General features: G+C 42.7%; 1 protein-coding gene across 7 annotated transcripts in view; it reads right to left on the minus strand.

Annotated features, from left to right (window-relative positions):
* CDKE;1 (cyclin-dependent kinase E;1) overlaps positions 1–24,881 on the minus strand; it is a 54,994-nt gene extending 30,113 nt beyond the window's left edge. For 2 of the 7 annotated variants that reach the window (XM_087679301.1, XM_087679294.1), the window contains exons 1-11: positions 24,352–24,876; positions 19,675–19,785; positions 19,468–19,571; positions 18,729–18,771; positions 18,522–18,620; positions 18,270–18,339; positions 17,472–17,566; positions 9,056–9,089; positions 8,877–8,961; positions 8,646–8,723; positions 8,513–8,563 (exon numbers count right to left, since the gene is read on the minus strand). In XM_087679301.1, the coding sequence (XP_087535427.1) occupies positions 8,513–8,563; positions 8,646–8,723; positions 8,877–8,961; positions 9,056–9,089; positions 17,472–17,566; positions 18,270–18,339; positions 18,522–18,620; positions 18,729–18,771; positions 19,468–19,571; positions 19,675–19,785; positions 24,352–24,558 (977 nt within the window). In that variant the 5' untranslated portion in view covers positions 24,559–24,876. Of the gene's footprint in view, positions 1–8,512; positions 8,564–8,645; positions 8,724–8,876; positions 8,962–9,055; positions 9,090–17,471; positions 17,567–18,269; positions 18,340–18,521; positions 18,621–18,728; positions 18,772–19,451; positions 19,572–19,674; positions 19,786–24,351 lie in introns of all 7 variants that reach the window. The other 5 variants (XM_087679323.1, XM_087679278.1, XM_087679286.1 and 2 more) reach the window with 5 other exon arrangements.
* Between the last annotated feature and the right edge of the window lie 2,930 nt (positions 24,882–27,811).

Here is a 27,811-nt window from a genome sequence, read left to right on the forward strand (position 1 = left end):
GTCCCAGTCCTGCCAAGGGCGATCCACAGCCAGGGCAGGAAAGGGTTGCCTGCCCTGAAGCTCCGCCGACAGCTTTCCCCATAAATCACGGTATCCGCGCGGGATCTTGAAAAGTCGCCTAGCAGTCCGAAAGGATATGAGGACATTGCGCGTGGCAAGGGTAGCATCCGCAACCGACGTCACACCTAAACGGGCCATGCGGTTAAATCGCAGTCTGAGCTGATCTTTGTCTTCCCATGAAAGTAGTCTCGATACTGCCAACAATTCCAGCTGAAAGGAGTTAGTCTGCAAGCGGTCCCCTACCGGGTGCCACCGGGCCTTTTTGAGCACCACTTTCCAAGAGTCGACCAAGTGCTGTAACAAAGGGGAAGAGGAGCTGGAAAAACAGGAATCAGCATTAAGGACATGCCACCAGGAGGCCCGAAGCCGGGTGTTACCATGGCGGAGCCCGCCGTCCTCAAGGAAATAACGGGCTATGATAGTCCACAGGTGATGATTCACACACATGGCCCGAAAAAGGGACCAACGGAGAGCCAGCATATGATGTTCTGCATCCAAAAGAGCTCCACCACCCATGCGCTTAGGGGTACATGTATGCGACCATGAAATCCAAGAAATGCTTGCCTGCAGAGAATCCTTCTTCCATAGCATGAAACGGATGGGGTGAGTGAGAGGCTTCAAAGTAGTAGGCATCCATGGCAACAATGGCAGGAAATACGATAGCATTGGGAGCATAATTGACTGAGCCACTTTGAGGCGGACATGGAAGGGCCACGCTTGCGACTTCCAATACATAAACTTTGCCGCCAGTTTTTGTGAAATCCAGTCCAGCAGGTCCTTTGGCCGTACATCCACCCCCACTGGGTATCCAAGATGTCTGACAATAGAGCCACGGGAAACCACCTGGCCTTGCCAGCCTAATGACTGTAAATCAGGCTCCGTGCAACTAAGAATGGCGGGACTTAAAGGCATTGATGCGAAGCCCAGAGGCTTGACCAAAAAGCGTCCAAACATCTAATGCCTTGCGAATGTTGTCCCTGTCCGCCTGCAAAATCATAAAGGTGTCATCAGCCAAAGACTGGCTAATGAAGTGGTGGCCCAAAGGAAGAGACAGCCCTGCCAGCTGAGCCGAATCTGCCATGGAGGACAACATTGAAAGGACCGGGTGCGTCGCCAGGGCAAAAAAGAGCGGACTCAAAGGACAACCCTGTCTGACTGAGCGTGCAAGGACAAAGGGCTCAGTAACCCCACCATTGAGCATAACTCTGGATGAAGCCGCAACACTAATGGTGTAGATCAATCGGGACATTCGGGTGCCAAAGCCCATAGCAGACATGAGATCTGCAATGAAAGACCAGTCCACATAATCAAACGCCTTTTCCAAGTCCAATTGAATCAATACCACTTCCTGACCGGAGTGTCGCGCATAGTCAATAGCCATTTGCACATTTAAGATATTATGCAGAATGTTGCGGCCCTTAATGAAACCATATTGGAGAGGATGCACAATAGCGGGAAGGTGCTTGTGAAGCCGATTCGCCAGCACTTTGGAGTAGATTTTGTACATGGAGCCCATCAAAGAGATTAGTCTCCAGTGTTGCAGCTTTGACGGTGAAGGGACCTCTGGAATCAGTTTGATAAGGCCTTCTTTCCATGAGGAGGGCATAACCCCCGTTTCCCAAACCTGCTGAAACAAGACCACCAATGGCTTCACCAACTGAGTGGCTGAGCTCTGAAAGAATTCATTAGTGAGACCATCCCAGCCAGGACTTTTATCCGTCGGCAGGTGCAACAAAACATCCATGACCTCCTCCTCGCAAATATCCGCCTCCAAAGTGGCTTGCATATCCAATGGAACCTGCTGTCGGACCAGATGATAGAAGACCGCGCGAGCATGAGTAACCTGGCTAGAAGGCAAGGGAGAAGAACCAAGGAGATCCATAAAATAATTTCTGCACATATTGACAATGGTCTGCGGATCAGTGACCATGCGACCCTCCGGATCCTGGAGTCTGGTCATATTGTCGCGAGCCGGAGACGCATGCAGGGCGCGAAAGAACTTATGAGACTGGCAGGCACTATCTTGCAATGTGTCAGTCAAGGTATGCAGCTTGGCCTGCTGATAAGATTTCAACTGAAATACTTGAAGAAGATGGGCCAAACGCCTCTCCAATGACAGCAGAAAATCATCATCTGGGGAATCCAGGAGCAAGGAGCGGACCAAAGCCAGTAGCTCCTCTGCTGCAGATCGACGACGGCGGCAAAGCGATGCATGATGGATCCCATACTGTCGAGCAACACGCCGTACATTAGAGAGCAACCGTGCAAATGAAGGCAAGCCCTCAGAGGCGAAGTCCAATAAGAACCTCTCGATCAATTGCTGCATATAGGCCTGAAAAATTGGATGCTTCAAATAAGAGGAGTTGAAACGTAACGGGAGCCTGTCCAGCAACTGCATAAAAGGTGCAATAGATTGTGCCCGCATCTCCAGCTGAAGGGGGAAATGATCCGACAACGCATACTGCTGCAAGACCTTCATTTCCAGCATCTCGGGAAGAAAATCGTCCCCCGGCATGATATACATTCTGTCCAGCCGCAACCAAGTAGTTGCATATTGTGCAGAATGCAAAGTAAACCCCGAAAAGGAAGGGTGAAGCCAGGACCAAAGATCCTGCTTAAGAACATGCAAAGCAAAGGAATTCCACACCCGGCTTTCCGGCGCATCCATGACCGAATGCGCTGAAGTGGACTGAGAAGAGTGAATACACATATTGGAATCTCCCATCAAAAGCCCCCTTCGGCCACGTGACATGGAAGCCTGCAAAGTGGACCAAAGATCCCGTCGGGATGCGGGATCATTCGGCGCATAGAGGCCCAGTAACCATAAAATCTCGCCTTCAAATAAGACTTCGATAACCAGAAAGCGGCCCTGCACATCATTTTTAATAAGGACAGGCTGATATTTCTCATGGACAATCATCAGCACGCCCGAATAGTGCGTAGCATGGGTGCCTGCATAAAACAGACGAAATCCATGACAGTCCACAACTTTCCCTGCTTCACCGTGACTTTTGTGCTCAACTGCACTCAATACATCCCACCGATTTTCATGCAAGACGGTCCACATGGCATGTTGCTTATGGCGAGAGCAAATGCCTCGCACATTCCATGTGGCTAGCTTCATATCTCTTCAAAAAAGAAAGTCAGGAACGAGACACCTGTTGCCTCGATTTCACCTTTTCCGCGAGAGCATCCAGGACGCCCTCATCCAGAAAATCAGCCAATACTGCAAAGGAATTCTGGCGACCTGCTTTAGAGGTAGAGGGTAAATCCACTGCCTTGGGAGTGGGGCGGGGATAACGCCGATCCCAGGGAGTAATCACATTACCTTTGGTATCAAACGCCAGCTTAGCAGGAGGGCCTTTGGGACCATCAGTATAGACTTTCCTTGGAGCCTGATTACGGGGGGCCGACGGGGCCGTAGTGCGCGGAGCCTGCTGTGAAGTGACCATTTCTTTTCTACGCGTATACGTGCGCACGGAGTCCTGGGAAACAGGAGGCCCAGGATCTGCCAGGCCTGCATCCAACTTTTTACCTTTTTTGGGACGTGCCTCAATCCAGTCCATGCGACGGGAATCCAAACCCGGGACCGGTTGTTTGCCTTTATCCATGACTTCCTGGGGCGGAGCATCAAGCACCATGTCGTCCTTGGGCAGCATAACCTGTGGATCCTCCAAAGACGGTTGCCTTTCAGGGCATTCAGCCATGAAATGTCCCAATTTCCCACATGAGAAGCAGTGCCCCGCAAAGTTGCCCCATTTCAAGCGAAAATGCAGAGGATGCATGCCTGAACAACTGAAGCGAAGCCAGGCGGGCCTTTTCCTAGCTGTGTCCCATAACATGCATAAACGGTTCCGGTTCATTGCCCTGAGGCTTGGGGGGACCAGCACCGTGCCCACAACCGCCATGGCATCCTTCAACATTGGCCAATAGACCGCCGGACAATTTTCCACCTCCACCCACACCGGGCATTCTCGTTGAAGCAGACGCTGGAAGTCGGCCATGGGGCGCCATGGTACAACATGGACCAGGCGGCGATCAAAGAATAGTGGCAACTTGGACAGGAGCTCAGCTCGATGCATTTTCGATTCCAACAGCACCTCATAAAAGCCGCGGGGTCCAAGGAAGATCTCCTCAACACACTCCCCTTGCAATAAATGGTGCATCCACTGGCGAATATGTGACAGCACCGGGTTCCTACCTGTGAAGAAAAGGATAACTGCACGATCATAAAAAAACGAGAAAGATCTCAAGACTGATTTAGGGTCCACCATAGCTTCCAGCACATCATCCGTTCCTGCTTCAGAAAAAGATTCAGTATTATGCTGGACATAATCGCCAAGCAGAGTATTGGCAAAGTCTAGCAAATGCTCCCAGTCGATTTCCTGCGAATCCACAGGATCAAAGGCCACTTGCGCAAAGGAACGTTCCTCAGGACCCATTGGCTCATCAGAAGTGTGCTTGGAGCGTTTGCCAGCAGGCGGCAGTTCAGAACCCGGAGGCAGCTCCTCTGTGCATGGCACCATATCCTCTGTCTCCTCTGCATCGGAATCAGGGCCAAGGGCTGCCACCGTCTGGTCGAGAAAATCCATATCCAAGCCAGCCATACTGCTGTCTTCTCGTTCGCGCTCTCTCTCTCGCTCTTGCTCTCTTTCTTTCCTATACAGCGGCGCTGTCCAAGGACAGATTCCACAAACACAGCCAATGAAACCGGAGCTTTACCTGTCAGCCTGAGTCGTGGCCTGTCCCAAGAGCGCGTGTGGCAAGGCGCAACCCTAACAGTGCAAGGGCCTGAGGGTGGAACACAGGTCTCGCAGTCGACGGCAGCGCAGGATAGTCGAGGGCACAGGGCAGGGGCCTCGCCAGCAGAAACCCTAAACACAGAGGGCAAACGATCAAAGTGCTGGTGCAGAGGCCGCCACTCAGGCAGGCGACAGCAGGGCAGGGGCCCCTGACGATGGGCCGACCCGCAGCGGGGCGGGGGACTCAGTCGCGCCCGACGGGCGTGGGAGCTACGGAACAGGGCGCCAAGGGCAGCCGCGGGCGACGGAACTGCAGGGGCGGGCGACAGGCGACGGGCGACGGAACTGCAGCCGCGGGCGACGGGCGACGGGCGACGGAACTGCAGGGGCGGGCGACGGGCGACGGAACTGCAGGGGCGGGCGACGGACGACGGCGAAACAGCAGGTGCAGGCGACGACGTGGATGCAAACGGGCTATGGCGGCGCGACAGGTACAGGCGACGCGATCTCCATGGCCGCCAGTCCTCTCTCGTCCTCTCTCTCTCTCTCTCTCTCTCTCTCTCTCTCTCAACTCTCTCTCTCTCTCTTTTTTTTTTCGTAAACTCTCTCTCTCTCTCTCTCTCTCTCTCTCTCTCTCTCTCTCTCTCTCTCTCAACTCTCTCTCTCTCTCTCTCTCTCTCTCTCTCTCTCTCTCTCTCTTTTTTCGTAAACTCTCTCTCTCTCTCTCTCTCTCTCTCTCTCTCTCTCTCTCTCTCTCTAGCCTCAAAAACGTTTTTCTCACTACATGGGCAAGTTTTGCCAAGTGGCAACCCTCCAAAACAATTTCCAACATTATCCTGTTTTATTAAATTAACTTTCAAAATATTAATACTAAAAATTATTTTAATAATTATTTATAGCTCAAAAAAAAATCTAACAGGCCAACAATTAAACTAGCTAGGCCAATTTATCAACCAAGTGATCTTGAGCACACATTAGCCCAAAAATGGATTGCTCATAGTGAACAAGCCATGTCCTCCTCTACCAGCCGCTCGCCGCCCAACAATCCACCGTGCTGCCCAACCACCCTGCTCTTGCCATGTCAATCATCACAAACTACAGTCTGCTGCCTCATTTTGACTCAACGGAAGTGACACATCACAAACTACAATCTGCTGCCTCAATTTGACTCAACAGAAGTGACACATCTCTCTCCATCTCCTCCCCCCCCCTTCTCTCTCTCTCTCTCTCTCTCTCTCTCTCTCTCTCTCTCTCTCTCTCTCTCATATCACAACACCTACTACTACATTTTTCTACATCACAACACTTTCTATCTCTTTGACATGAAACCTTACAACCATCATCATTTTACACCATGAATGCATTAACATCAATAGTAATGTTAACTTTGACATTAACTGAAAATGTCAATATTAAGATAACAAATAGCATTGACATTAAATGTTAATGTTACATGAGATTAAAAATAAAGATAGCGTTAACATTAATGCCACACCTTGATACCAATCCAAGGCAACAAGATCTTGACTATGAATGATGGTCTACAACAGCCTCAAAGTTACGGCTCTCCCAACAGCAAATTCAATCATAAATCAGGCTACAAAAGATGGCTGAAGTACAGCCCATGCAATGGGGTACGAAAAATGGTCCATGATACAGAGTTGAATGTAAAATATCAGCACGATCATGATTAGAGTGTAGTGCTCATGCTAGTGCTCACATCAAAGCCAATGACCCTATATCAAAGTTCACAGAGCTGGTAATTTACCTGGGGATATTATTTCTGATATGTTTTTCTTACTAGAATTTCTTTCTGTGAAAAGAAAAAGTCCACAGAGTCGGTGCCCAAAGCCCATGTCAAGGACAATACTATATTGAAGTCTGCAAAGTTGCCCATGTCAAAGACAATGCCTACTTCAAGGTGCCTCTGGCTTCACATAGCTGGGAGCCTTTGATATGCAGTTACAAATGCAATTAGATTACTTCATGGCATATAAAGACCGTCCCTTTTGTGGGAGGCTGGTATCAAGCTCCCACACCTTGCTTGTAGCCACAAGCTTTAACCAGCTGCAAGACTTCTCTGTGGTGTTCTCCTTGGGTCAAATGACTTAACTTGGAGCCAAACTCCATCACAAACCTCTACAAAGCTGGAGTACCAGCACTCAGAGTTGCATGCTCTTACTCCACTACAGCCTTTTCAGATCACATTAAGAATCTATGAGAGGCCCGCTCTAGCCAAAGTGAAAGAAATGGAAGGGATAGCAGAACTTCTTACTGCTACAATAGAGAACAAATTTTATTGATATCCTGAAGCATCTCACTCCTGTTTTGCAGTTCTTGGAATGCCAAGAAATTACTAGAGGCACATATACAAGATATGTAAATCACTAAATTGAGTGCACTTGTCATAGCTTGCCACACCAATACCAAATATTCCTTCAATCAACCATTTATGCTTGTCATACGCTGCTGCATTTTCACAGCTGCGGTTGGCATAATGTAGGCAAAGGCTACTCCCTCCTCACAGGCCTTACCCAAAGAGGTGCCTTCTTACTTCCCTCCTCTTGCTCTAGGGCCCAAGAAAGCTCACTACTGTTCTAAGCTAATGATCAAGGAGAATTTTAAATGAGGTGAAGCAACTATAAAAGCTCCAAGAGGGAAGAGTAAGTGGTCCTCCGCTCTGTTTTCATGACGTAGAGAAGAGAGAAGCAAGAGTTTGTGCCGCGGGGCAGGGCAGGGCGTTACTACGAAATGATGTTTAAGCCGTCTCTTTCTTGGATATGGGCTCTTCTTTTACGTCCCTGGAGGGTAGATTGATTTATTCTTAGTATACCCTTCTAATGCATATGAATTAAAATATATTGATGCATTTTGTATATGGCTGAGCTAAAATTTGAGAGCCTCTCTCCGCAACTAAGTATTGTTCCTCAAGAAATAACTATTATATTCATTCGTATAATGACATCCAAATATAGAGGGGTTGTACTTGGATATGGGCCCACGGGGGGCAGTGTTTTGTGTGTGTGTGTATGTGTGTGTGTGTGTGTGTGGGGGGGGGGGGGGGAGAGAGAGAGAGAGAGAGAGAGAGAAGAGACGCACTTGCTATGGATGCTAACAAAATGAAAACAACAACCACTGCATTAGCTCAATGAAGCATTTTATATATGTTGGGCTTAGGAATTGAATGTTGCACTTTGACACCTTTTTGGCCTCTTTAGGCTCCGCAAGCACAAACACAACACCTTCAACTAGCTAAGGATTCCTCATCCCCCTCGTATGACAGCCAATTTGAAAAGTAATATTCAGGCCCTAAGCATCCCCTCGCAGATATGCAATTACTGAGTAATTACATCATTACAGACTGATTCTGCAATTTAATACACTCTGGTGTTTAAGAAATTAGTGAACCTGTATCAAAAATCTGTCACGAGCTTTCCAATGGTGTGACAGGAACACAGTATTATCTACAATCAAACTAAAAGCTTGAACTTCTACTCTTCCAAACCTGTTCAATAAGCCTATAGGCATTTGTGGCTGTTTCTAATGTGTCATGTTGAGAATTATACTGTATTTCCCATAATAGAAAGTATTTAATTCTACGATCAGTAAGTTTCATGTAGTAAACACTCGCAACCCACACCTTTAATGAAGGCAAAAGATGCCAAACTGTTTTAACATGAAAAGGCAGAGATATAGAGCAGCAAACGTACTCATGCTCTAGAGCCTGAGCTGCAGAAATTCGCTTGCAAGGATCATACCTGCTGAACAGAAAAGTGTGAACTAAACAGAAAACTAGACAAATCTGTGGTTCTGTGGAATCCGAAGACATGGTAAAGTACATACTCTAGCATCTTTGAAAGAAGATCGTAGGCAGGACTTTTTGGTGAAAGATAGACAACACTGTGCAATCCGCAATTCTCACTGCAAGACAGCCAAGTGTCCTCCATTGCATTGAAAAATCAGACCAATCAACAGCTCATTGACAGGCTGAAGCAGAATCCATCTTAAGAAACATTTCTCAAGCACTTGATGCAATATTTACAGGAAAGCTTCCAAAAGTATATATATACTTACAATTTGTGCCCTTGAATTTGCTGTCGATTGTTTTGCCAAAATGGGAGGTGAGTGAGGGTTGGCCATCTCTCAGGTGTTGGATGCCCTGTCCATTAGATGTTACCATGGACAAAGATTATTATCAATCAAAAAGGACCGGATGTGATGGCGCAATGCAGTGAAAAGCTTTGACAACTTACCCAAGACTTTGAAAATTTTATCCAGTTGATCAAGCTGCCAAAGCAAACAATTTCAAGCCGTTCAGTATACTGCATGGCCAACTACAATGAGAAGTGCCACACTAATCCAAGTAATTTTCAGAGAATTTACTGATGTTATGACATTGTCAAAGTAAAGGCTTTGTCATCTAACAGCTATAAAAACTACACTCACCAACACCGCATATGAGAGGACACAGAAGTGGAAAAAGATCAATAAATTGTTAAAAGTTTCTCTTTACAGCTATATCTAGAGTGCAGAGAATAAGTAGGACCACATCGATGGCAAACAATCAATTGTGAGAGAATGCAGCTAAACTGATAAGCATGATGATCTTCAGAGGGCATCTGTGGGCAGAAATTTTTCAGCAAAAGCACTCAAAATCAGTCAGTTGGCTTAGGAAAAAAATGTGACAGCTAAATATGTAACTTTTGGATTGAACCTTATTGGCAGCCTTGATCAATCATTTGTCCAACAAATGCCAAATTCTTTGTAGTGTTTAGTACATGCAGCACATCTGACAAATACTTTGTTTTTTCCATCCTTCATACATATGGGGACCTTCCCAGCATGCAATAGGATGAGAAGAATCATCCCATCCCAATATAGCCAAGTATATTCAATTCTTGCATATCATTGGACCATTGAGTATGGCTGGTCATGTGGTTCAAATCAAATACCATGCATCCTCTATGAAGCTATACTGTTGGCTATATCCACCATACGTTCCAAAACAAACAAGTGCTCTAGTCTATCACCAAAGTGCTTACTTGACGAAGCATAAATCCCTGGCTTTAATCTTCCATCTTTTTGTCGCTCTGCCACATTTGATGTTCCCTTGCGGGCAATTAAATCCATAATACAATACATGAGACACACCGTACAAAAGCCTAGTAAAGAGCCTAAGCCCATGAAAATTACACCATTAACACCCTCTCTTAGATCATGGGTGGTCAATACAATAAAATATACAATGATGGGGAACAACAAGCCCCTAGGATACATCATCAGGTCCCATACGACAGCATTAATCTGTCAAAAACCTGTACTACCATAACACATGGGACATTGGAAAGCAATGCTCAAAGAAGACTGTCAAAACACCTGAATGCACCACCAAAAATACTCCAACACTCCCAGCTCTGAATCATGACTCCAAGTCTAGAAGACATCAAAAGAAGCACCAAATCCATGTTGATCATAATACCTTGATCACAGAAAGTGGAAATAGTTGACCCTCTCTGTCTATCACAAACAACCCTGCAAAAAGCACACCTTGACAATGGGATTCCCACCTCAGCCAAACCACTGAAGTGCCCCCCCATGTGAAACTAGACTAGGAGCAAACATTGCTTGTAGTCCAAACCTCCCATCATGGACCTGAAAGTCAACCAACTCCAAGATTTGAACCGCCAAACTATGTTTAATGCATGCCCTACCTCTGCCCTCTCACAATCCCTTTCTAGCTTGCAGATACACAAGTGAGTATAAGCTCAATGTAGAGCTAAAAATTGCACTGCATGCCTAATTAGCCTCTTGGACAGGCCCAAAACGTGCTTAATTAATGAAAAGCCCTAATATGGGGAGTGGTTCGAGAGAATTATTGTGTAAACCCTATTTTCGAAGAGTCCATCCACACCTATAAATAGACAGGCTCCCCACCATTCAGCCTATCTTTGTCTTGCAAGTTTTAGCCATCAACCCTCTTCCACTAACTGTTGAGCCCCTAGCGACTACTGCTATATGGTCTATAACTATCACCAAGCCTCCCACTGCTGCCGATGATCAGCTTCCATCATCTACATCAGGTCGTTTTTGTGTTTTCAGCACTTATCATCATTGGCCTCTACTCCAACTAGAGGTTAGTACAATCTAGATCCATCTTTGGTGGACTATACACATCAACACCTCCCTGAACCCGCTCCCACAAGAGCCACTAGCTGTTGCACAACTCTAGCCTTGAGCATCTTGTACTTTCTTTCCTTCATTTTACAGCATTCATTTATTCACTTCAGAGCTCTCTCTCTCTCTCTCTCTCTCTCTCTCTCTCTCTCTCTCTCTCTCTGTGTGCTTTTTGGGTTTTGAGTTTAGTGTTTTTCATTTAGGGTTTAAGTTTTGCACGTCACTATCTATGTTTTTGCGTTTGAGTTGTGGTCATACATTCTATGTTTCTTCAGTGCAAACCCTAGCAATTTCTTGACATGGTATCAAAGCTAGTGCTCTTATGAAGAGTATCTTGTAGAATTGTGGAGGCTTGGTTTTGTGTGAGGCACACAAATGACTCATGACTGAATCACAATGTCCTAGACACCTTCTCGGGACACCATTGTTACGTCCCTCAACATCCGAATAGGCGCTAGTAGCATTGGTCACGACGGTTACAAAGTTACTTAATACGAATAAACTAAGGACACATTGAGGTTAGGGCAACCAAGTCCTATAAATAGGACTCAAGGCCCTATTGTGCACTATTACGGTGTGATCACCACTCTTGGACTCTTGGCCCATTGGCCAACAAATCGTACGTTGGGATGGTGTGGGCCAATGGTATAGGACGCCAATCCTTAGGATGTGATCATTGCCCAAAGTGTTGGTATCTCCCAAACTAGGAGGTGAGCTTGTTTGGCTCTATGGCTAGGAGGTGAGTTTGATGTCTAGTCCCTTTTACATCGAGTCTCACTTGTATCATGTCGCAAGTTGGATCCTTTGAGGATGTGTCACCCATGATGTCTTATCAAGCTTCTCCATCATTAGAGGCCCTAAGGAGGCATTATGGACTTGACGAAGAAGACGACACCCCACCATCACCTTCACCTTCTTTGTTTTCTCCATATTTCAATCTCCTGACAAAGGAGTTTGAAGAGTACTTTGCATCATGTATAGTCAAGCTTACACCCCTCCTATCAGCTTAGCTACACCATACAAACCAATTGGTGAGACTGGGCACCTCTTCAATCATGGAGGACATACAACATTTGGGACGATTGGTGACCCGTCTTATTCATCTCAACCACACCCAGTGTCAAGTTCGAACAATCCCTTTGAGAGGTATGAATCAAAACCCTCTCTTGATTCTCCTTTTGATGTGCAAGATCCAAACAATTTTCTATATGTAAACTTCAATAGAGGAGGCTCTTCAAGCAGATATCATTCATCAAGTATATCTACATTTGTTGTTTCATTTGAGCATGTAAGCCACTCTTCTCGAATCCCACCCTCTTCTAACCCCCCTTTGTCCGATGCCCTAGCCTCTCTAGGGTGACTACTTGGACTCCCTTAGTAAGATAACCATTGTCTCTGTAGTCTTGGTAAACCATTGGGCAACCATAGTGCACCTACTGTCCAATGCCCTAGCTACTTTGGGGTGAAACTCCTTGGGATAAAACTCAATTAGCCTTCCTTTCTAGCCTTATTTAGGGCCTGGGAAGGATTGTTGAACTAAAAAATGCATTACATGCTAATTAGCCTTAAATAGCCCCAAAACATGCTTAATCAATGAAGAAAACTAAAACGAAGAGTAATTCAAGAGAGTTTTTGTGTAAACCCTAATTTGGGAGAGTCCATCCACATCTATAAATAGACAGGTTGCCCACCATTCAGCCTATTCTTGTATTGCAAGTTTCAGCCATCAACCCTCTTCCATTAGCTATCCATCCTCTAGCGACTGCAACTACATGGTCTACAACTATGGCCCAACCTCCCACAATTGTTGATGATCAGCTTTCATAATTTACACTAGGTCGTTTTTGCATCTTCACCACTTTTCTTCATCAACCTTTGCTTTGATTGGTAGTTACTACACTCAGGATCTGTCTCTAATCGATGATATACATTGACACCTCCTTCAACCTGCTCCTATAAGAGCCACCAGCCATTGGACAACTTTTCCCTTGAGCGCCTTGTACATTCTTTCCTTCATTTATAGTATTCATTAATTCACTTCAAAGTTCTCTCTCTCCTCTACTTGTGTTTGTGTGTTTTGTGTTTAGGGTTTGTGAACCAACAAATGCAAGAGCTTGGAGAATCAAGAACGATAGGCAACAAATTGATCAACCTTGGAGACAGTAGGACCAACCCCCACAATACTAGCAACAATCAAAACACAAGTTGCAGCCATCTTTGAAGTAGGGAAAACATGTCACCGTGAAACAGGCCATCTAGTTGTATGACATATCGCCAATAGTAAACAAAGAGGCAAAGGCAACAAAGGTAAGGTTTTGGAGCTCAACAGTGAAAAATGTAAATTTCAACAAAGCAAGCAGTAGCAGATCAGGTGACCCAATATACAATAGGTCAAAAAAAAGTAAAATGCAGCACTTAGAGACCTAAAAATAGTGAATAACACTAGCACAAAGAACCAAAACCAATAACACTATCACTTAATACCATGTGAGAATGATCAACGCAAGCAAAAATCACACCCGATGAACGGGCAACGCAATCAATAACACAATACATCAAATATACTATACAAACCACATAGATGAATGGCACGTATGGTAACCAACAAATAAAGCCAACTTCCCTCCTCGGAGAGGGTGGTACTACCTTGATTTAACACTAATTACAGCAAGTAATTAATCCACATAAATTGAAAATGAAAATGTTACCATATAATCTTGAGCATTGGACACCTTGTTGGCCCTAAATCTGGCACCCCTTGCAGTATTTCTTTATCTTCAATTGCAAATGTTTGATTACAATAGAGATTCACTAATCTCATCTATTTATCCAAGCGCCTCTTGCTGTCATAAATGATCAGCAAGCCTCCAACCCAATTTGTCCCTTGGTTGCTCGAGGATTGACCTTCACCCTACTCCTTGAAAGACAAATTCAGCCCAAAACTGATATTGGCTGGTTGGCCTCTTGAATCTCCCTGAAATTCCTCTGTTTCAACTATTGGAATTCAAGTCCTAGACCCTCAATTTTGAGCACGCATCCCTAAGTGGCTACCAACCCTAATTTCTACTGTAAATTAAGGTTTACAACACAAACTTTCCAATATCTTCACCTCTGATGAATCAAGTGGCTGAATTCTATTGAGGTTACTTAAGAGATGGCTAGGGGATGCAAGAGAATGCTGTACAAAGAGAAACTTCAAAGTTTCATCCTGAGAAATGCTGAGAAACTATTGTTGCCCTACTCAAACAGTCATGGAAGCTGTCACCTACAGCTTAGGACCACCAAAAAGGTTGTTATCCCCTATCGTATACTATCACCTGCACCAAAAAGACCTTGGGTTACTATCACTTGCTCCTAGAGGACTCCAAACTACTGTCACTGCTGTAGGGTTGATCCTTGGTGGCTACAAATCACATCAACATCTCTTTGCTCTTTAACAACCTCCTCTGTCTCACAAATGTCTGGAATAGATTTTCACCAACCCCTAAAAACGTTTTTCCCACTTGCATGGACAAGTTTTGCCAAGTGGTAGCCTTCTAATTCCATTTTCCAACATTATCCAACTTATTAAATTAATTTTCAAAAATATTGATTCCAAGGATTAATTTAATTATTATTCTAGTATCCAAAAAAATAATTCCACCAACCAATAATTAGATTGGTTGGGATAATTAGTCTTCCAAGTATCCCTAAGCAAGTATTAGCCCTTAGGCCGGCATTAGTTAATAATTAATTCTGAAAATTAATTTCATGGCTGAATAATGCTAAAATTTGGATTTAGAAAGCTGCTGCTTGGCATAAATACCCATGCAAACTAAGAAAACGTTTTTTAGATCTTGTCTCAATCATTCGCATCAATTTTCAGCTGGAGGAGAAGAGAGAGAGAAGGTTATTGGTCTATTTTTTGAGCAAGGAACAACAAATTACTACAGTTGAAAGCCATCTAGAGCCATCAACAAGCAAGCAATAACAAGAAAAGCTCAAGGGCTAGTGGCATCATCAACTGGGTAGTGACAACATTCTAGTACTCCTAGGCTATAGATGACTACATTTCTTGCTGGTTGAAGAAAGCAACAAGCAATTTGGAGATTTTCTCCATGAAAAATCTTTGAATTTTCTCTCTCTAGCATTCTCTCACATTTTTCAGCCCATTCTTGAAAAATCTCAACTTATCTCAACGATTTGGGGAAAATCTCAACCAAATTTGGTGGACAACAGAGGGATTTTTGCTGTAAACCAAGGTTTAGCAGCCACCTTGGGACCCGTGTCATTTGAAGAAAGCACCACACACTGAAATCAACACCTACAATTTGTGGTATTGCCAAGGATTTTAGATGCCAACCCATCCATTATGAATTTGGGGCAATATTTGGCCAGTTGGGGTTCAATCAAAGCAAGTCCTGAGTAAATTCAAGGGGCAATTTGCACAATTTGTTTGCTAATTGTGTATACATCAAGGGACTTTTGGATCAGTCAAGGAGATTATGGAATCTCGGTTTGTAATCAATCCATTAGCAATTGAAGATAAAGAAACACTGGAAGGGGCACCAATTTTAGGGCCAACAAGATGTCCATTGTCCACTGTCCAAGATTTTGAAGGTAAAGTGTGCATTTCAGTTTATGTTTATTTATTGATTGCTGCAATTAAGTGCCTGATAAGGGAATTACCACCCCTCCACAGAAGGCAGGCTGGTTTCATGGTTCCATTGTCGTCTAGTCCAGTGAGGATACCTAGCTTTCACCCTGGTGACCCAGGTTCAATGGAACCATGAAACCAACCTTCCCTATCTAAGGAGAAAGGCTAGTTTCAGGAGTACCTCCAATCTCCCTCTCTCCAAGCGGATGTGATCCGGTACAACAAGAGTGGAGAAGTGGAGTATATACAGACCCAAGACTCGAGACAAATGAGCTGGCCCTAAATGGACCGCCCAACTCCCCATAAAGGCATCCAATACTAAGCCTAATAAAGAGCCTAACCCCTATGAAATGTACACCACTAACAGGATGGTCATAGGGCAGCAAGACAATGGTGGGACTGATGGAGCTAGCATGGAGGCTGGTCACTGCAGTACAGAGCAATGATGGCAATCGAACACAATGATTAGGATGACACAAGATGAATGGATGTCCCCATTTTCCTCTTGTTTTGAAGATTTTGGGCAGACATTTGGCCTATCGAAACTCAAAAAGGACATTTAATCTTCCTTTGCTTTTTGGGGCTGTTATACACTGCAGAAATTGGTCAGTAAGTTTCCAGTGCTCAACACATCTTTTTTCTTTCAAAGAACATTGTGGAACACATTGTTATAAGTTTAATGAACAAGAAATGTTACAGCCATGGTCAAGTACAAATGAATTACAGAGAACCTGATGGCTGTTCACCCACCCCTTCTATTAGACTTCAGGACCATTACAGACGATGGGAGTCCTTTACAGGACCATTGTTTATCTGTTTCAATTTTTAAAACTTCAGGATGTTTATTTCACAGGTATTTAATGTAAAGATTTTTCTTCTCTCTGAAAAGAACAAAAAAAGAGAAAGTAGACTTCTCCAAAATAAAGGAATCCCCAAACTTTTACTTGAAAGTAGATTTAGTAATGGCTTTTTTCCAGCTTCTAATTTCAAAGAGAAGCTACTACCACTTGGCATTGTCTGGGATTTGGTCTAAGAGAACTGAAGGGTGAGATTACTGATAAGTGTGAATTTAGGCATTCAGAACCCTAAGCATGCACCAAACCCCACCTGTTCAGGTAAAGTAATATAGACCTAACTCAACAACCAACCACAAGTCATCAACTGTTGAGAAAATAGGGAGACAATAATGAAGAACTCAATGTACAATCTTCTATGGTGGTTCCACCATGCCAAAACCAGTTCTTACTTGAGCATCACAGAACCACCTTCCATGGCAGACACATCGCAAGTGTTCAAGTATATAGCACACATCCTCTTCTAATTTGTTAAAACCAAATTTCTGGCAAGTTTTAAGCTGATCTCAGGTGAGGATAAATGTAATACCATGGCCCAATTGTGTGGACAGTGCCATCTTAGAAGTGAGCTGAAAATGCAACCTAGTATTGCACCCACCCATATGTTTTAATTGGTCAACCAATGATGCATTTAGGTGATCATAAAGCAGCATGAATCTCTCTGAATCACCTCCAGACATGATATCCTGAAGAAAAAGATCTATAATTTCTTAATAAACAAAGACGACTTCTGTCCAAAATTACCATCGAAAGGTATCTTTGTCATAATAAGAATGGAGAAAGTACTACGAGCAGCCAAGTTTAATCCTACTCTTACAGTACCTCTAGTTCCATGATGATGGTGTCAACTTAAAATTACATATAGCATAATTCCAAGTTGATTATCAAATGAGCATGGAAAAGTCTACAAATAATCCTGAAATCAGCTTTAACAGTGAATTGCTAGTCAACAACTACTATTTAGATGAAAGCGGAATGAAAATAAAGCTGTTGCATTACACCAACCTGAAATGGGTTATGTGTACTCTTGTCTTCTATCCCTTGAAAAAGAGGTTTCAAGGTAATAAGCTCTGCAAAGATACATCCAACAGCCCACATGTCTGACACAAGCTAAGGAACACTCAAAAGCTCTCATAGCAATTTTTACCTGGACATTCAGCCGATTGATTGTCTTTTGGACAAGCAAAAAAACATAAAATAGGACCATATACATAGTGCGTGAGGAAGAAAAGACATATATAACAAGTCTTTACTTCATATTTGCTGCAAGTTTATAACCAATTAATCAAGCAGCTTATAAGTATCAGACTCTCGAACCAATCTTGCTATGGGCCTGTATGAAATTGGCTCGTGTGCCACACTTTAATAGTTTTTCAGATTGAGAGGCCACTAGCAATATACTCCTGGGCAAACATCTTAAATGAAGCAAAGACACACACCCCTCCCCTCCCCCGCCCCCCCAAAAAAAGAGGGGGTACAAGATATTGAGACTAATTAGGCACAGAGACAGAAAAAGATAGTGTGCAACATCTATGCCAACTGCAACAATTGATAAATGGTTACTTTCCAGTATTATACTGCAACAATTGATAAATGGTTACTTTCCAGTATTATATTAGACAGATTCAGGTCAGCAGAAATAGGAGAAACTTAGCTTCTAGCAAAAAAACATAGCCTTGACTGCAAAATAGTGAGCCATGTGAAATTTGGCTACAAAAACTATAATGAACATTTTGCGCTTCTGCTTTCAAGAGATGGGCAAACACCTAAATTTTTGTGTTGGAACAACTCAATCAAGGATACCCACAGCAGTTGTGTAGTGTTTAGCACCAAGCAACAACTCAGGAGCTCGATACCATATGGTAACCACCACCTATTAGCAAGCCATGAGAACAATTCGTGTCATTTCAAGATTTAAAAAAGAAACCCGTTTTGTAGTTTTTTTGACTATATCATCTAAACTTTAAGAATTCTAGATTCATCAGAACATGAAGATTAAAAAAGTTAGCCTCCAGGCAAAGTCAAAATGCAAAAGATGAAAAAATAAACACAAACCCCATTTTCGCCCAAAGGTTTTAAAGGGGCTTGATATATTCGTGCAAGTCCAAAGTCACCTATCTTCACCACACCTTGCTCTTCACCATCACCCATAACCTAATGAAAAGAAAGAACTCTTTAGGAGCTATTCGCATCCCTCACAGTTATGCACTGTACACTCCAAAAGGCATATTATGTAGAGATAATGCCTGCTTTGCATCTTACCAGAATATTTGATGGTTTCAGGTCCCGATGTATGATCCAGTTTCTGATTTAAGAAAAGTGTGTCAAAATCAAAATTGTGCAAACTACATCATAGTACATCCTAAGCACGTGAGAATTATGGTCAATTCAAAAGTTAGAAACCACACCTCCCCCCAATATATATATATGTATATATATATATATATATATAATACACAAAACAAAAATTAGATGGTTCCAAACTAACTTCTATTTAATCATCAGATTACGTTTTGAGATCAGTCAGTTCTCTCTGCTTGTTTCAGCTAGTTTCAACAGTTAAATAGTCTCATGAAACTTACAAAAGACATATAAATCCTCCTGCAAGTCAAGAAAAATCTCTCTCTTGTTTCAGCTAGATTCAATAGTTCAACAGCCTCATTAAATTTACAAAGGACACCTAAATCACCCTGCAAGTCAAGAAACATATGCTCTGACGTGAGTGCATTGCATCCACAAGCTCTTGAACAGCTTTCTTGATTTTCTAACTTCAGCCTCCATGCTATCTCACTGCTTTGCAACTTTTATCTTACTGCTGGTAGTAGGTAAAGTTTCACTGCAAAGTATGTCTTGCAATCACAAATCTCTTGAACAGTTTCCTCAGCTTTACAACTTCATACCTCATGCTGGTAGTAGATACAATTAAGTACAAGATACCCTCTATGTGTTCCAACAAGCATCTTCTACCAAAGACTAATTCCAGACCTGATACGGTTCCAACCTGTGAAGGTAGTTGAGTCCATTCAGTATTTGCCAAAGCAAAGACTTGACAGTATACTGATTAATAGGAAAGTTAAGTTTCTCACGATGGTGTCGTATAATTTCCTGCAAACAAAAAACAAAATATCCACATGTAATTAGCTCAAAAGCCTGAAATACTTGATAAGGCAACTTCATGACCAAGACATGAATATTCACAAAAACTTACATAAAGATCATGATCAGCATAGTCAAAGGCCAAGTAGAGAGACATGTCCACATGGTTGATATGTACATTGACCAGTTTTACCACATTTTCATGATCACACTCCCGCAATAACTGCCCAATAGAATACATCACCCAAGTAATTCACACACTGCAGCATGACTAAAAAACATGTAATCCTTTGAAATACAACCACATTCAACATCATTTTTCCATGCAAAGTAAAATCTGAGATTTTGATCTTAACAATGGGAGGAATGGGGAGCACCAAGGGACTTGTTGAACTAATTGAACAAGTAAAGGAGGGGAATAGAAGCATGGTGTCAGGTAAGCGATGGGAGGCTTGAGAGGAGTGGGATGGCCATGCATAGCTGGAGAGGGAGGCTCATTTCACGAAGGAAACAGCAAATCATGACTAAAAAGCATGTAAGCCTTTGAAATACAACTACATTCCACATTATTTTTCCATGCAAAGTGAAATATGAGATTTTGATCTTGACAATAGGAGGAATGGGGGGCACCAAGGGACCTGTTGAACCGATTGAACAAGCAAAGGAGGGAGATAGAAGTATAGTGTCAAGTAAGGGATGGCAGGGACTGAGGGATGAGAGGAGTGGGATGGCCATGCATAGCTGAAGAGGGAGGCTCATCTCACGAAGGAAATGGCAAGTCATATTGTGAGGATAGAAAGTAAAGGGCTCAAGGTCAACCTCCCATGAAAAGTACTCGTCAAGGAACACAACCCAACTGCCACTGGCCACCAACCAAGTTACTACTGAACAAGGTGTATGCAGCTGAGGCCGGATAGTATGAGATCACCTTGCTGGCTGCCAAAGATGGGATGGAGCGGATAGTGGAATGATGTGAAGAAAAACACGTTCCAAAGCTATATTTGGAGATGTATGAGATGGAGACACTTGTTCAGCTATCAGGAATTGGGACTGTCAAAACTTCACCTAATTTTCTATTGACTCCTATATATCCCCAAAATGCAATATACAAACCCTAAAGACAAGATTCTAGAAGGATTTGAAAACGTCTTACAAAAGGGGATCATGGCAGGCCACTTCTTCATCTTGAATCCATCCCTTTTGCCATCACTTTCATTGCCAACTTACCACCAACTTTGCCAGCATTGCAATAGATTGACCTTGTACTCAGCCCGCATCAGCGCCCTCCTACCAAGCATCATCAGTATATGGCTCCTGCAAGCAAGGACAAGACAACTGCTACTGTTGCTGCTGCTACTGATCATCATCATTCATTGCTCATCACCATCATAATAAGCTGCCCTCCTGCAGGTCGTCATCATCGTCCACACTGCATCCACAGCACATCAATCCCCTCCTGTTGTAGAGAGAATCAGGTTACCTGCTGGTTTTTAGGGTTTTGCCAAAGTCTGAAACCCTAATTTTTGCACCAACCACCATCAATGACCTTGTCTTTAGGGTTCCTACTGTTTACAGCCTTAGAATCTGCTCCAATTTAGATTGCCATGCTTCCCTGAAGCTTCAACAGCTCTCCCTACTCACAACTAAGTCCTCCACCCTCAAATTTGCCACCAACAACCCAGAATGGGAGAAAAACAGCCCAACATGAAAGCAATACTTGCATGCAGCCCAAAACTGATCCAACCTTGACATATGGCAATTTTCCATTTTCATTGGGATCCCCACATACCAAAACGAGCTACCTAGCCTTTCGGCCCTGTGTAATAAAGTATATTTTCCCTAGCCTTTGTATTAAATCCTAGAGATTAGGGTTACCTATAAAAGGTAATAATGTGCCCTTGTAAGCATCCTTTACACATTTGACAATTGAGACCTCACCTTGAGGCTCTCTTAGACCTCCCACCATAGCATGAGGGTGTTTCAAGCTCCATCATTGCATGAGGTGTGTATCATGCAGCCTACATTGCATCTTTCTTGTTTCTCAGCTATGGTTACATTGTGTCATAAGCTTAATGGAAGTAGCTATGGTATGGCTATGGTTTTGAGCATTTTCTTGTCTTTCTTGGAAGTGTTTGCTTATGTTTCTAGCTTACAAGTAAGCTTCATTAAACCTTGCCCTCATTGAAAATAACATTAAATGGTGCCCAACTTCAGCTTTAAATTCCTAACATCTTTTGAGCTTGAAAATGTTGAAACTTTATGGAAACCTAGTATAGGGCATTAAGTCATTTAAAACTCTACCCCCATGACACCAAAACCCAAGTGGGAATTCAATGTCCTTGACTAGGCAAACCTACTAGCATCTATCCATCACAACTTCTCCCAATATCCCCCCACACACAGGCTAGGATTATCTATCACCTTATCACACATTTAACTCAATCTCACATTTGCACCTTCCATGTACACAACCTAAGTGTCCCAACTTAAGTATCCAAAGAGCATTGAGTTAAAAATTTATGCCCTCGTAACAATGACATCAATAGTTTATGTGACATCTGATATGTAAACAACAACTAGACCTTTTATTAATGCAACACACAAGTACAAATCACTTCTTGGTCAGGTTCAAGTTGCCTAGCTAAAACAAAAAGTTTGCGGCAAGGCTCAGCCTCTCAAACAACTTGTAGCAATAATCAACCTCCAAAATGCAAATTGTAGCAAGTTGTCACAAATTGGGCGGCTTCTAGACAACAAGTTGATGTCCTCCTACAGGCAATTGGCTGATGGACCAACAACAACTCCAAATATGGTTTGTGGGCAGCAATATGAAGGTAGAAGGCTGGTGGCTAAAGGTTAAATGTGTGAATGGTCAAGGATAAAGGATGCAAACAACTGGCTCTATCTGTAGAGGATTTTGTTGCATTTCGCCTACTATTCAAAAGTAAAGCCATTTATTTATAGCACTAAGTAATAAGTGCTTTTTGAGGTTGTTTTATGGAAAATTAATTAGGGAGTAATGCATTGTAGTTTATGATTAGTGCAAACCCTAATATTATTGGTTCAGCAACTTCTATTATATACAATACTAAGATCTGGCCCGCTGGCGTGCACAATTTGGCCATGTGAACTTTCAAGCTTAGTACACGGTTACTCTTCATACTCGTGGGATCAAACATCAATGCACTACACCTCTCACACCACAACAAAATCAAGTTATTGAGCACCAGAATCAATCATTGATGGAGATGGCTAGATGTATGTTGAATATGAACCCTTTGGCTAACAAAATTTGAATGAATACACTATAATCACATGTTAGATGCTAGATCATTCGTCCAAAGGAACAATAAAGTCTATTACATTCTACGAGGCATGGAATGGCTAAAAGCCTATTATCTCCCATACAAGGATACTTGGGTGTTTGTGGTAAGGCTAAGGAAGACTAATGCTCAACAAAAAGTTAGTAGCAATCTAAAAGAGATGCCGTCCTTGGATAAAAATAAGATAGTTCATATTTTCCTTCTATTCAAAACGATTCAATCCAATTGTGCTGATTTGGGATGCCCGTTCTTAGGATCCACAAAGCTAGCAAAACAAATCCCTCTCTCTCAAGGTTCTTCTTCTACATTCCAAAATGTATAAGAAACAATTTACAAAGGTTACAGCCCAAGATCAGCAAATCGATTCATGAATTTTTCCTTCTCATATCAGTGCAGGTACAAACACCATGTCAAATTCTTATTAGCAAAGTACCATGATTCTGATTTTTTGACTTTGCCAAATGAACAAATAGATGGTGAGTTCACAATGGTTATGGATCACCATTAAATCTTTCTACACCATTGTGATATATGGCTTGATGGAAGGAATAATCATCTAGATAAACTTTATAATCAAGCAAGCATTGTCTATGGTTGAGCCAACCATACCCAAGGATGTTCATAGTACTTTGGTTGCTTTCCTCGGACAAACAAAAGTTATAATGGGGATGACATTGTGGCCAGCATAAGTTCAGAGCCATGATATATACAAAAGACCAGATCAGTAGTGTATGTGTCAAGTGAACAAGGCCAGATCATATCATGGTCTACCAGCATCTTTACTTTGTGGCTCACTTGGGAATTGTCTGACTTTATGATGTGGCAGCAGCTAGCAACTGCAAAGCTCTCAACCCCTGGGTAGCAGCGGTGCATCAGACTTTCTTAGGCAACAAAGCCTGTCTAAGTTTACCCCTTCTACTTTGTAATGACTAAAGCTTCAATTCAGCAGTTGATCCTATTATTCTAAAACTTCACAGTTGTACCAATTAACAAGTATCACTTTAGTGTTGAAATTACATTTGGCATTTGTAAATGTCACTTAAAGCATTGTTATGCAACTTCATTGGAGTTCTATGGTGATACTCAGGTATGCTTTTCACTGTTCATCCAAATGCACATTTGATTGCCATGATCTATGTGCACTTTTGCCTCGAAATGCTTCAGTTCCTCCGAAGCAATTCACAAAGTAGTGTACACAAACCCAAAAGATTCACGAGAGTGGCCTTCCTTCTGTATCAAAGTAGTCCTCCCTCTCTTACGAAATGATTAGCAGGATTGCTGGTACTCTCTCTCTCTCTCTCTCTCTCTCTCTCTCTCTCTCTCTCTCTCTCTCTCTCTCTCTCTCTCTCTCTCTCTCTCTCTCTCTCTGTGGGCGCTTGCACGCATGTGCATGTGTAAGGCTGGCCAAAGACCACGCCTCTCATGCAAAGCAACGATCACAAAGTAAGAGGTAGGAGGAGGTTCACCATTATCTCTCGGATTGCAGTCGGCGAGATGCCATCGCCTTCTTTGGATTGCTTGAACTTCTTGATGGCGATGCGGACACCTCTGTTGGCGGCAAGTTTGCTCTTGGCAAGGAAGACCAGACCATAAGTGCCCTCCCCGATCTTGCCAATGAGTTCGTACTGCTGCAGCCACGCCGGGCGCAACCGCGTGCTGGAAGCATCCACCATGGCGGATTCCGTGGTCGTCAGTGGAGCGAGCGAGCGGCCATGGGACAGGAGGCGCGAGAGCGATCATGTAAAAGGGCCAGGACGATGGTGGTGATGATGCCCCGCCGTCGACAAGCACACACTGCAGCTATGGCCGCGTTTAAGCGGGCTTGCTTCCTCGAGCGAAGCCCGGCACTGAGGCGACTCGCACGACACTCTAGGGCAGTTTCCGACTATTGGAACACTGTCGTCGCTACACAAGAGACCGGGGCCTCCTCTTGCTTGTTTCTTGTTGTGCTATTTTGATGGGATGTTCGGGAAGACATACTGCCTTCTCAAAAGTGCTAAAGAAATCTACCTTCCTGTAAATGGGGTGGGTTGAGCGGGGTGAGGTGGGGTGGGGGGTTTTTTGAGAGGGGGGCGATGAGGGTGTGTCATATCGTGGGGGGGTGAAGTGGGTTGAGCGGGGTTTTTTGAGGTGAGGTGGGGTGGGATGGATGGAATGGGGTTTTTTCAAGGGGTTACCATGTCGTGGGGAGGAGGGGGGATTTGAAAAGAAAAAACCAATTCAAATTTTCCAATTCGGAATTTTTTTAAATGTAAAAACCTTACATGGAGCTATGGTGGCCTTTAAGTAGGCTTACTTCTCTAACCAAAGCCTGACACCGAGATGACTCCTAGCACTTTTGGGCAGTTTCCAAACTATTGAACACTCTCATTGCTCTCCACAAGAGAGGGCCCTCTTGCTTGTTTTTTTGTGCTAATTTTGATGGTTGAGGACAATAATCAAGCCTTTGAAAATGGAAAAAACAACATTAATTTACACACATTCAAGCTACGGCAATGTTTAGGGTAGGTGTGCCAATAAGCAAGCACTCACTAGAGAAGATGAGATTGCTACTCTTTTTTAAGATCACTTGAAATTTTTGAGGATTGGCATCCGAAGCTAGATTCAACTTTATGGTCTTTTAGAATAGCTTACAAACCTACAATGTGTTTGACTCTAATGATCATTTGGAATGTGTGCACTCTCCACCAATGTTTCCCTACCTTGCAATCTTCTAATTGGTCAATCTTCATGATGATCTCCTTCTCCCACCAATGTAATCTTATTTTGGAACACTTGGATATGGCAATAATGATCTGTTTGAGGCTATAAAAGTTATCAAAATTTGCTCGCCACAACAAAGCAAAGAAAATGATTATAGCACTGACCTCAAAAAATGTCATTGGCCATGTTGTCAAAACCCAAGATGTAAGCTAACCTTGAACTCGGATAACTAGCCTAAACAAGCTTGGTTTTTGGAGCAAATCCAAACACTAGGACAACTCCCAACACTCTAGGGTAGTTTCAAACTATTGAATACTATCATCGATCTACCTAAGGGTCTTCTTACTGGTGTACATGCTAATGTTAAATTGTTGGTAAGGATAAGAATCAAGCATTTAAAAAGAAAAAGAAAAATAGGAACTTACAAAATGCTCATGCTTAACTAGGACAAAGTTTTCCCTAGAGAATAGATAAGATCCCCCCATTCATTATACTAATAAAATAAGAGCACACTAGCATGCATGAGCATTGCCATTATAGGTTTTTCTTTTTCATTGTTGAAAGGTTTTACTTATTGCTCTAGGCTTGATTGTTGCTTGTGTTGTACTTTGTGGTGCTTGAATGCAATTTGATTGTGGCTAGTATCTTATATATTTTAAAAGGAATGCTCTGAAGCTAATACTCCAAACCACCAAGTAGCAACCAAGCTTAGATGTTACCCTTTCAATATTCATGGAAATTTTAGCTACAACTTTTTGAACAAAGAGAGAGGGTAGTTCATGGATACACATATGCACTTCCAATTGCACCAACCCTACATGTCCAAATTTTGGGGGGAAAATAGCTACGAATTATGCTCTCTCTCTCTCTCTCTCTCTCTCTCTCTCTCTCTCTCTCTCTCTCTCTCTCTCTCTCTCTCTCTCTCTCTCTCTCTCTCTCTCTCTCAGCCTCAGCTGTCTAGGCTTGAGTCAATCATTAATGCACCTCCTCTCCTCTTCTTTAATGCTAATGCATCTCCTCTCCTCTCCTTCCCTCTTTAATATGACCATATTTTTTAATATCTAACAAACCCCCTATTTGCTAGTACCTTTGTGCATGCATTTGACAACAAATGGTTGAGGGGAAACAACCATGAGAATCATGATATGCTTAATAGCCAGCCCATAAAGCCCTAACGTATTTGACATTGTAATGTATTTTGGCAACTACCTATACTTTGTGACTTTTGTTAATGAATATTCCAAAGATGCATGGATACATCCTTTGAAAGCTAAGGGTGCACCATTTTTGTACTTCAAACTATTTGTATGTATGGTTGAAAACCAACCAGGATCTAAACTAGGCATTCTCCATTCTAATCAAGGAGGGAAGTACATGTCCAAAGTATTTAATACATTGTTCTATCAATGATTACTCCAAGCATGGATGTGTATATCCTTTGAAAGCTAAGGTTGCAATGTTTTTGTGCTTCAAACAATTTATATCTATGGTTGAACATCTATCAAAATCTAAAGTGGGCACTCTCTGTAGACGTGGGATAAAACACTAATGTGTAATGTAGTACACCACAACAAAAATGGTGTGGTTGAGAGAAAGAACACATCTCTAATGGAGATGGCACAATACATGGTCAAAAGTCAAGCTTTGCTCCATAGCTTTTGGCTTGAGACTATCGTATGCACACAACTTATACACTAGACAAGTGTCCACTAAGTCATTGCAACCTGTCACTCTAAGTAATGCTTGTTACGGTTAAAAGACACTTATTGATCACTTGTGTATCTTTGGTTTCTTGGCTTATGTATTAGTACCAATGGAACAACACAAAGATAGTTGACAAGGCTATAAAATGTATCTTTGTTTGGATATGGTAGTGAAAGCAAATGTTATAGGTTATATCATCCACAAACTAAGCATATTTTGGCTATTTGTGATTCTATCTTTGTGGAATATGTTATGCAGCCTTTAGTTTTGTTCACCAAAGAGATAGATGTATGCTCACAATATATATATGACACCTTGTTGTCTCTTTTCAATGGTGGGCAATGTAATGTAGTTTTGAGTGGTTTTCCAGCCTATGTTAGTTTCTCATTAATTTATAGATCCAACCTCTTTTTATGATGCACATGTAGATGATGCACATTGTTTAGAGAGTAGCGATTGAGTAGTCCAAGTCTTTGCCAAAACATTGTTGCAAATAGTGAGTGATAGTAAATCAAATTA

Source organism: Lygodium microphyllum, chromosome 1 (genome assembly GCF_053477565.2).
Source record: "Lygodium microphyllum isolate KBCC chromosome 1, Lygodium_microphyllum_v1.1.10, whole genome shotgun sequence".
NCBI classification, from domain to species: Eukaryota; Viridiplantae; Streptophyta; class Polypodiopsida; order Schizaeales; family Lygodiaceae; genus Lygodium; species Lygodium microphyllum.